At 42.8% G+C, this 11252-nt stretch overlaps 1 protein-coding gene across 2 annotated transcripts; it reads left to right on the forward strand.

Annotated features, from left to right (window-relative positions):
- Positions 1–555: 555 nt before the first annotated feature.
- On the forward strand, positions 556–11109 carry LOC135397097 (macro domain-containing protein CT2219-like). Of its 2 annotated transcripts, XM_064628433.1 has the most exons (9): positions 556–627; positions 857–936; positions 1907–2029; positions 2105–2233; positions 2976–3092; positions 5157–5260; positions 7912–7942; positions 8023–8102; positions 10895–11109. In XM_064628433.1, the coding sequence occupies exons 1-9, from the start codon at positions 572–574 to the stop codon at positions 10976–10978; spliced, it is 804 nt and encodes a 267-aa protein (XP_064484503.1). In that variant the 5' UTR covers positions 556–571; the 3' UTR covers positions 10979–11109. The 2 variants fall into 2 exon arrangements, with proteins under 2 accessions (XP_064484503.1, XP_064484502.1); XM_064628432.1 differs by lacking the exon at positions 556–627 and having other exon boundaries at positions 634–936.
- The last annotated feature ends 143 nt before the right edge of the window (positions 11110–11252 follow it).

An 11252-nucleotide genomic window follows, 5' to 3' on the forward strand; every position in this document is an offset into this window, starting at 1 on the left:
TACCTGCCAACGGGAGCAATTAGCATCTCATAGAGCTAAGCCACGTGCTCGCGCGGGACGTGCACATTATACAGATAAATTGAATCAGTGCTGCCAGAAGGGAAATCAATTTTGATTCACCCGATCGGGTTCATTAAATAACACCAATCGTTCATCAGGGCGTGGCAGAAGCGGATCGCTATCAGGATCTGCATAACAGAAATGTGTCTTCTGCTCTGCTCTTGAAAATGTGCTCTGAATATATTATTGTGGACGTAGAATCCTTTCGTTTGGTGGGTTAGAGATCGCACCAGTCGCACTTCCTAGCTGGTCGAACATGCGTGGAAGAATGCAGCCCAGGTAAGAATAGTTGTCGGCGTTGTTTTCTTCTTTCTTGCGCAGACGACATGTTACAACCTTTTCGTTTTATCTCATCCGGCGATATTCTATTTATTATTATTCTTGGAAAATAAAAACAAAGCAGAAAAGTATTGCGTTGTGATCTTTCCGACAAAACAGAAAGCGCACTGCCAGCTGCAGACCAGTGAGCAGACGACGCTCAGCGTAGATAAACAAACGTCGTCTGCTTGCAATGTGGCGCCGTCTGCTGCTGATTTTCGTCCCTATTCTATTTGGCGTTTTGTACCGGTCAGTTGCGGTTATTGCTGTTTCCACTTTATCCTATGTTTTGTCATCACCTTTTTGTGCTGTAGAGCACAGTATAGAAGTGCAACAAAGACTCAGTTCCTGTCAATAGTAGTATGTGTACGCGGAATTTGGCGCGGGTAGTACTGAGTGGAGTCAGTGGCATCAGTGTCTGCGTCGCGAACCAAGTGCACTGTCGCGCAAATAACACTCGGCATTTCTTGGTTTCTAGGTCTTTTGTGACACGTAGAATGATGGAAAGTGTAACGGTGCATCCGTTAGCAACTGATCCTGACATCGTGGCTGAAAGAGGTGCACCTCCTTTGTCTCTGTGTTGTTTCACTGTGTGCAGTTGCATCTGCCGAGCCATACCCTCTAAATGTTATGTCAGTCAGGACATGTGCGTTTCCAGGATTTTTTTTCCCATGGGAAAGAACTTCCACAGGGGGATGGGGGGTGGTAAAGCATTCAACCAACAGACACTGTACAACGAGGGCAATCGAAACGTCTGATATATGTAGAGGGTCAAGATGGTGATGTCCAGAGTAATCATAACGACGTTGAGTATAAATTATGATGACGTGCGAGTAAAAAGCGTGCAATTCGCATCGATTACCTTGGAGCTCCAGGGGAGGGGGGTACGCCCCGCTCGCCCCCCATCTTGGAACGTCCATGAATATTCATTGCGTGTAACAGTTGACATCATGGATATCGTTTGTCAAAGTGAAACCAAGTAATATACATGATTCACATAACGCCAATACAGTAATGTAAAAGTATTGTTCCTTATTATTATTAGTTGGATTCACTTCGGAAAGTACCCATTCTGAGGCTGTTGTTAATGGACTCTCTTCCCTGCATGTGTCAAACCATTACCACAACACGATATGCTGTCTTTCTTACTCGTTAGATTCTCGCGAATTATGTTGCATGCTGCAGTTGTTGTTGGTGCAGCTTGGTGCAACGGCTGGCGGAGCAGTTGGAGGTCTACCCTATCGGCGCTAAGTTGAACTATAGGGAGAGCGTTGTAGGCTATTCCAATCGTGCCTGGGGGTGCCTGTTGAGGAGCCTCCTCCTCCTCCTCATGATAACCTTCATCCGCATACTTGAAGCGGAGCGCCTTTTTTTTGCCCAACACCCCCAGCATGAGTTGGATAGCCCTACTCTGTCTCCATATTGTTCTAATTAGTTCCGATAGGATGTCTCCCCAACTGCTGTGCCAGTCGTCGCCGCGTTAAAGTTAACGTTGCAGCAAGCTGTACGTCATTCCCGCTGCTTTCAGACAAGTACTTGAACATGCCAACGTCGGAACGTCGACGCCACTACAAAACCAAGAAGTTTGTGACGCTCGAAGATATTCCAGACTGGCCAGCTTACAGCAAAGCGAAGAATATTACCGCCAGCGGTGCGTGCCACTCCCCGTTTTCAGGTTGACTGCCGGGATAGCTCTCTTAACCATCGATGTATCAATCACCTGTAGGCTCGGGGAAGTGGTCGAAGAGGTACGACTTGAGCAGCAAGGTCTCCATGTTTGTCGGTGACATCACGGCATTGGAAATTGACGCCATCGTCAATGCAGCTAATAACGCCATGCTTGGTGGGGGTGGAGGTATGTGTAGATTTGAGGAGTTTCTTTTTCTTTTTTTAATGAACCCCTTGCAGGTTAATTATCGGGGTATCAGGCTACTTTCCGCGAGTAGCCAGGCACTTTAAAATTACATCGAGATTAATTAGGTTAATGATGTTGTGTCAGTGACACAACAACACTAACTTACATTGTGCTTGTTTACACATTGTCTCTTAATGAGGTAACAGCAACAACGTGCAGAATGATACCTGTAAAGCAAAACACAAAAGATATGAAGAAGGCTCGAAGCTACGCTCGCGATCAAAATTTGGAATTTGTAAGTGTTCTCAGCTAAGGCTAAAGGCTGGAATTCTAGCTAAAAAAAGTCTAGCAAACTTGTGCCATTTTATTTATTTGCTTTCGTCATTGTGGCCCTGTTCAACGGGACGTAACCACGGAGTGCTCGAAGGTGCGCACCTGTTAAGCATCATGGAAAGGTATTAAACGTCTCGTTACTTAATATTATCAAGCCGACATTAAATGCCAGCTTGATTTTGCTTCTCACTAGGGCGTTTTGCCACCACAAAAATGCAGGCTGTTCAGCCTCCAACTTAAATTCCTGAATGGTTATAAATGGTTAAATTTAAAACCTTGCATCTGTTCATGTATCTGTGGGATGTGTTGAATGCCCGTGACGCTTGTAATGCTACAGCCAGCTGGAAGGGACGGATTCCAATGTTCAGAGTGGCACTCTGTACGATGGCCTGTTCTCTCTCTCTCCCAGTGGACGGAGCAATCCACCGTGCAGCAGGCCATAAGCTCGTAGAGGAATGTAAAATGCACAACGGATGCGCAACGGGAGATGCCAAGATCACGGGTGGCTACGACCTACCTGCAAAGTGTAAGTCAGCCTGCAGCAACGAATTTTATTTCTACAAGTAAGAACAGGAGTCGCAAAATATTAGTCGCAAATCCCAGTGCCCAAAACGGCGAATTGAATCTGCCAACCACGTTTGTTTGTTTCTTCTTAAAATTGGCGCCTGCGGATTCACCGGAAAGCCTGATTGGCCGACAAATGATTTCTTGTTTGTTCGTTTACGTTGCTCTGACCTGAAAGAGTTCAGGCAGGAGCTCTTACATTACAAGTTTAAAAGTAGCGTGGTTTTGCTTTTGATTGTTTCTCAGTTTTATGGAAACAATTCAGGCTCGAGAATTTACGAACTTCCTGTAGTCGATGAACAGCGCGTTAAATAAATTTATGTTTAAGAAGTAGTATATGGGTATGTTTTCTCCAGAAAGTGAACCATTATTTAATTTGTGTTTCATTAAACAAATATATCATATTCTGCTTTGAAATACTTTTCAGTAGAAGTGTCTTCCCCTGGATTTTTAAACTCCTTTTTTACGAAAGGATTCGAAAGATTCGAGATTTGTAAGATTCGTGGATTCGCAGAACCTTCCTTGGATTTCTTTTTCGTCCCATCTCTACAAAATGTATTACTTCGCAACGGAACCAAGATTCGGACGCAGTGCACTGTTTCGAGACCTCTTTTCCACCTCTGAGTTAGAATGAAACTCTGCTCGTAATTCCAGCAATCTTTATCCGTTTTGAAGTTGTGTTCACCGTACAACTGTCAAGCAAAAGGACCGGGTAAAGGTGAAAGTGCACGTCATGCAAAAGAGAGAGCAAAATAAAGTCTTGGAACAAAACCTGGCATTCTAGGTGCTCCTCTGTTCTGCCACATTGGTGATGTCTTCATAATATCGTTGCTGGTGACATGGGGAGCATGCTTTCCTGGAGGTTCCTTGCTGCATTATGGCCATCGTAAACCTAACTCTTCACCATCAGCTTTCCTGTATGGCACATGAAATCGTGGCACTACCATCATTTTGCATGTGATCTCATGTGTGGAGGTTCCACGTGGAAGAATTCCATTCTGAGAAATGAAAGATGCTCAAAATGTAAAGCTCATTTAAAGCTGTCATGTTTGTTGCAGTGGAAAAAAAATTCTCTCGACACAAGAAGACACACAAACAGAGGCTCCACTATCAACAAGTTTTTACTGAATTGCACAAGCACATTTATACCCAATGGTATAGAGGGGGAAAAAAGGGGGCAAAAACGGAACACACGTGGGTGCCATAAAAACACGAGGAACAACTGGATCTAACTACTAAACTCCAGCTTTTAGTCTGCATTCCAAGAACCCAAACTCTTCCCTTGTTAGCGATATCGACGGCTCAACAAGAGAAAAGTTTGGGTTCTTGGAATGCAGACTAAAAGCTGAAGTTGAGTAGTTAGATCCGGTTGTTCCTTGTGTTTTTATGGCCCCCACGTGTGTTCCGTTTTTGCCCCTTTTTTTCCCCCTCTATACCATTGGGTATAAATGTGCTTGTGCAATTCAGTAAAAACTTGTTGATAGTGGAGCCTCTGTTTGTGTGTCTTCTTGTGTCGTTGTTCCTGTTTTTGACTGCTCCTTGTTCTCAGAGTCATGTACCAACAAGCCCATCAAGCTACTCTAGTCGAAAAAAAATTCACGGGCGCTCTCTTTTTGAGGGGTCCACAGTTTTTCGACATGGAGTTTGCTTTAGTCACTTTTAATTTAATGCAGTTATTTTCTTTTATTAGCTAATTTACTCAATAATTAAGTAACTAATACTAATTATAAAATAAATAAATAGTATCAATTTAATTATTCTCACCCTACACTAAACTAATGCTAAATGCAAAAATGTTACACAAAATCTCGGAAGCGTTTGCCAAGTAAACTATCGCAAATTCTCCGAATGACGCAACCCTAAAGACGTAAACTCTGCATAAAATGACAAAAATTTGTTTCACGGCTGTTCCGACGAAGTGCTTTCTCTCTGAAACATATCGAGACATTTGGGTGACACCATTCTGTAGTTGAGTGATCCTGGAAGATAGTAATGGTTCAAAAGCGTGTCCTCAATTCTATTTCAGACGTGATTCACACAGTCGGACCTGTTGGTGAAAAGGAGGCGAAACTTCACAGCTGTTACCTGACTTGCCTGGAGACCATGAAGGCCAATCGTCTTCGGACACTGGTACATTATCCATACTCGGAGCCTTGTGTCTTAGCGTGAAACTGGGTAAAGCTAAAGCCTGTTGTTACCAACCTCGAAAAATGGGAGAAAGAAATTCAAGACACAAACTCTGCCAGTCATACAGGCATGAACGAAAGCTAAATTGCTTCACACTCAGTGTGTTTTCTCCCTTTTTGTCCCTTTCACCCGTAAAGCAGCTGCTTCTGCACACGATGTCACCAGATTTCTGTTGATGTTGATGTTGAAAATACTAGGGAGAGGTTTAGATTAGTAGATTTTACCCTGTTTTTCAGAGTAAAGTTCTCCTGATTTGGAAGAAGCATCAATCCTTGAAACAGAACGGTCTATCTGTACCGCAGCGAAAACAAAATGCGTAGAGATAAACTTTACACCACTATCGACGACTCACGTAAAAGGCAACAACTTTATTTTGAGATGATGAATGCGGAGTTTCATCGCCAGGGGCAATGCTCTACACCATTGCTGGTGGTGATGTGGGGAATGAAACAATGAGCCCCTTCACGGTAAGGATCGAGGTCCGATAGTGTCCAGAAAGATCAAGAGAGCTTTGAGGGAAGAGTGTTGGTGGGCCGGATTTGGCCAGGGACCGAGCAATTTTGATAGAGGGGTGAAAGTCCAGCCGACCCGGAGAGTGCGATTCGGGAAGGTTAGTAGTGCGAGCAATGAAGAAGACTGTGCTCTAGATATTCATGTAATCTAGCTGTTGTGTCAATTATCACCTTGTAATAGTCAAACTTGACCTTCCTATTCCTGATAGGAGTGCTGCTAGCATTGCAGATGTCTTTGACACTTTTAGAGATGGTAAGACATAGAGCGATTAACGCAGAAATTGGACGTAGGTTTTTTATTCTTTTTTTTAAACAGAGCGGGCGTGAAAAGTTGCCCGCATGTTATAAGTAGGGCCTGACTTTTTCGGGTTTTATTTTTGGCCAAATTCAGGGGGTAAATATCGGGTGATATCTTTCATTTGAAAATTCGGGTGTATTCGGGTTAAATCCCGTTACGGCATATTCTGTCGTCAGGAATTCGGGTGTATTCGGGTGATTTTTTTTTGTTTAATAAAAATTTGTCTTAACATGGAACTAATGTTTAGCAATGTTATCAAACTATTTTAATGCACGCTTATGAGTGTGCCACGCGACCCGGATGTTTTCGGGTAGATTCGGGTTAAACCCGAATTTTACAGATTTCGTTCGGGGGGTAAATATAGGGCGGATACGGGTTTAACCCTAAAAGGTCAGGCCCTAGTTATAAGTAGAGCCTGAAGTTTTCGGGAAATATTTTTTTCTAAATTCGGGGGGGTAAAAATCGGGTATATAAAGGTGTGCACTAAATTCATGCGAATTCGGGTTGAAAAAACTCCCGGTATGCTAAATTCGGGGAGAAATCGGGCTCAGTTACTCAAACTAACTGTAGTGATTTGGTACAAACGATGATGTTACTGCATTTGCTGCCAAAAAAGTAAGTTAATGCATTCCTACGGACATCCCAGTGAGGGGAATTTGCCGGGTAGAAATCAGGTTTCACCCTAAAGGGTGAACCTTCAATTCGGGGTGCAAATTCGGGGAAGAATCGGGTAAAACCCTAAAACTTCAGGCTCTAGTTATAAGCTGGTCAGTGGGTGTTTTTCCCCCTTAGTTTGTTTCTTCAGGAAATGGAGTTGACTTACACACGAAATCGACTTATGATTCAATTTATGTGACATGACCACAGCCAAGGTTTATAAACAACAAAGGAAGTAGAGCGACAACTGTAAATATGACTGTATAAGTGGTTAAATTTGCGGTACCGCAGTGCGTCGCCCCCGCACGAGACATCTTTGGGACTTTCCACCTTGAACTAACAAAAGGATAATAACCCGTTTCACCCCTTTTAAGCCCTTCTGACTCGGCATGCTACAATGAGGGGCCATTGCCGAATTTCCGTGTCTCCCTGCCTGACAGTGCCGTCCTCCATACGGAAGGCGACAAACTTTTTCTGCTGTCAATGAACATGTCTCTCGCAAAGTCGCTGATTACAACAACTAAAGTCCTGAAGTCACGTGCAGAACTGAAAGTGCAGTATAAGGGCGTAATAAACCGCGTACATAAGACATATCAGCGTCCAGGGCCTTATTTCTCTCTCGTATTTTTCTGTCATGCTTCGAATATTTCGCGGGACTTTCAATTCGCGAGAAAAAAGGGCGTTCGTGAATTTCGCAAAAAATAGGTCCTCGAGGAAATTACTACTTATACGGTATGTCGAATAATTAATTTAATTCTCGTTTGACGTCATTCCATAAAAGTATAGAGAAACATGTCAGTATAACAAATAAGGTGACAAATAACAGTGTTAGTGTGTTATTGGCATCTAGGTGGCCCTAGGTGGCAATGCTATCCTGCAGGTCAGGTTCACCTGAAGCATCTGTGCATCAGGAAAGGCATGTCTTGAACTAGCAAAACTAGAATGCTTCTCAAATGATTCCAAACTTAGCACCTTTGATACCATTCGATTAAATATCGACACCATGATGAAGCATTGGTAGCGTGAACCACATCCCAAGGCTTTTAATAGCTGCAATGCTCATTGTACGTAGCACTGCCGTATACAGCTGTAAACTTTTGTAACATTTTATTTCTTCATTTTTTCAGGCGTTTCCCTGCATATCTACTGGAGTTTACCGTAAGTGTCCTCCTAAATAGGATAATGCAGCAGTAACTACAAAATCAATGTGTCTATACGCATATATTTAATTTTGTTAGATTATCCAAACAAGGCAGCAGCCCATGTAGCGCTCTCAACGACAAGGGAGTGGCTTGAAGTGGAAGATAACGCGAGCAAGGTGAGTTTTTGTGGTGCCTGATGTTCATACACTGAAAAGAAAGAGACAAGTACTTACGCCTGCACTCACCTGATGCGACTTTCATATTCAGAACTTGTAGAGCCCGAAGTTTTCAGGAAATAATTTTTTTTTCTAAATTCGGGGAGTCAAAATCGGGTAAACAAAACATGCTCTCTAAATTCATGCAAATTTAGGCAGAAAAAATTCCAGTACGCTAAATTTGGGGAGAAATTGGGCTCACTTATTCAAACTAACTGAACTAGTTCGGGTTGAACCCTAAAACTTCAGGCTCTAAGAATTAGTTGCGGTTCGTGTCTTCAATGCATGTGCAACATCATTAATAAAGCTTCAGCTTCCATGGAATAGCCTTAGAGAAATAAAAGCAGGGAATTTAGCAATTTCACACATGTGCCAGCTTAGTTGTCCATGTTGATGTGTCTCATTGATGACAAGTGTTGACAACGGTAATGTTCTGACTGGGGGTGGCTGGTACGAGCTTAAAGTGTTCATGCTAGCAGTGTGACATCTGTCTCGTTGGTAAGTGGTGTGACATGAAAACTTTGACGTCACGGCATGATGTGAAAACTGAATGTTTTGTCTCGTAGAATAATGTTATTATGTACTGTGTAACTGCTTCCCAATGCATACGTCAAATCTCTTGCTCCGTTTTTATGGAGTACAGTGAGGATTGGTGTGTCATACTCTCACAAATTCAATATTTCGAGACCTACATAGACATGACTTCGAAACACGTCTGGACAGATTGGATCCAATGTATTAGATACGAGAGCTAGTGTGCTTCCTACTGCTCAACAAGAAATTCAGCAAGCTTTGTTTGTTGCACATATACATAGGATTTGCTGCTTATTTTATAAGATTTATTAGATGTAGATATTTATTGGTGAGAAAATGTTACTGAAAGCTTTGTAGCTGACCGTACCGCCAGTTGGTAGAGGGCTCTCGTTTACATAGAGCCTGAAGTTCTAGGGTCTTACCCGATCCTTCTCCGAATTTGCACCCCGAATTGAATGTTGCCTCTTTAGGGTGAAACGCGATTTTTACCCTGCAAACTGCCCTCGCTGGGATGTCTGTAGGAATGCACTAACTTACTTGTTTGGCAGCAAATGCAGTTAAGTCACCGTTTCGACCAAACCACTACAGTTAGGTTGAGTAACTGAGCCAGATTCCTCCCCGAATTTAGCTTACTGGAAGTTTTTTCACCAGTTTTTTCAGTTTTTTCTGACCCATCTCACAACATTGTGATCGGATTGGACTATTTTCCCGCGCAGACGCTAGAAGCAGGACTTGACCGCATGACACGCTCAGGACTAATCGTCGTTTCAGATTATATCGTCCTCTTTTCAGATTAAAAAAAAAATAGTTTTGCTGTTTGAGAGCAGAAATTCGGTGACGCTGAGCGTTGCGAGTAAAATGGTGGGTGTACCCGCACTGCATCAGCGGGTATTCCTGCATCATATGCCCCGGGTCGTGGTGGGTGCTGTGGCACATCGGTGGGTGTTGTGCGGGTATGAATTTACCTAGTCCCACTCAGCTCTAGTTATAAGTAGGGCCTGACTTTTTAGGGTTAAACCCGTATCCACCCGATATTTAGCCCCCGAACGAAATCTGTAAAATTCGGGTTTAACCCGAATCTACCCGAAAACATCCGGGTCGCGTGGCACACTCATAAGCGTGCATTAAAATAAAGTTTGATAACATTGCTAAACATTAGTTCCATGTTAAGCGAAATTTTTATTAAACAAAAAAAATCACCTGAATACACCCGAATTCCTGACGACAGAATATGCCGTAACGGGATTTAACCCGAATACACCCGAATGTTCAAATGAAAAACATCACTCGATATTTACCCCCCGAATTTGGCCAAAAATAAAACCCGAAAAAGTCAGGCCCTAGTTATAAGCTAGCAACTCAACTTCTGATGATTCTGATTGTCATCATGTCTGTGTCACAATCCATCCCCTATCACTCCCTATCTATCTCCCTGAATTGATTTTTGTTTTTGTTTTTTTCTGAATGCGGGAAAGTCAAATTTTCGACTGAATTACCTCTTATTCTTAAGCTCGCGATGCAAAAATGCAAGAGCACTGCTGCCAGCAGCAACAGATGCGACACACATGCCGATGGTGGTATGTGCAACGTGAACTGTAAAATTGCTGGAAAAAATCATGAGTCGCACGGCTGAACTCTGCGGCATATGTGTGATTTGGTGCACTTTTGTCCAAACAAGTGTTTCTTGATTTTCACTAGCCCTACCGTACGCGAATGTATGCCTGATCTCACTCCAAATCAAGGATTAAGAAGCACTCCGCAAAATACTCTCCAAATTTGTGAAAGGCATCTAACCCGAAAAAGATGACACCTGCCCAGAGTGCAAGACACCCTCAAGAATGGCCTGGAATGGCAGACACCTGAAGAAATTCAGATAAACCAGGTTTCCTGAATTCAGCAACGTACTAATCGGTAGCACCCAATTGTACAGACACATTTATTTGCCTCCAGTCATATTTATTACCACTCTTTTCCTCTGTTTTAATTAGACGATTATTTATTTGTGTCCCACGGCTCACTAAACATTGCAAGTACGTAGATTGCTAAAGGTGAGACGTCGTTTTTAAACAGCAGGATGAATCAGCAACGTTAAGATGTGGCTTAAGTGTCGGGTAACGGATCGAGCGTGTGCTTCAGGGATATAAAGGTAGCAAGCCGCAGGTGTTTGTAGCGGAGTGAAGTAGATGGGTAAATTATAAATATCTTTGATCCTCTTTCAGGTGGACAGGATAATATACTGTTTGTTTCTGGACAAAGACGTCAGCATATATGAGGAACTGCTGCCAGAGTATTTTCCTCTTTGAGTCCTCCGTCAACCTGAGTGTTAGAACACAAAGGAAACTAGTAATTTTGTGGTGAAAGTTTTGTTCTCAGTTCAAAGGCAAAATGTAAGGTGCATTCCCTCTAAAAGTAATAAAAGTTTGTGCCAGCTGTGTCTGTGTTGTGGAGTGACTCTTTGCCCGTGATCCATGACCTCTTTGGACATTGATGCACTTCCTTTGCTCTTTCACAGGTTAGTAAGTTTTTCTTTTTTCTCTTTTTAAAAATGAAATTGTGTCAGCTTCTGCGATGTTGCAA

This window comes from Ornithodoros turicata, chromosome 6, assembly GCF_037126465.1.
Source record: "Ornithodoros turicata isolate Travis chromosome 6, ASM3712646v1, whole genome shotgun sequence".
Taxonomy (NCBI): domain Eukaryota; kingdom Metazoa; phylum Arthropoda; class Arachnida; order Ixodida; family Argasidae; genus Ornithodoros; species Ornithodoros turicata.

Coding starts and splice junctions, on each gene's coding strand:
- LOC135397097 (XM_064628432.1), top strand. CDS start 741: ATGTGTACGCGGAATTTGGCGCGGGTAGTACTGAGTGGAGTCAGTGGC. Junction 937..1,906: donor TGACATCGTGGCTGAAAGAG/GTGCACCTCCTT, acceptor CGCTGCTTTCAG/ACAAGTACTTGAACATGCCA. Junction 7,943..8,022: donor CATATCTACTGGAGTTTACC/GTAAGTGTCCTC, acceptor TAATTTTGTTAG/ATTATCCAAACAAGGCAGCA.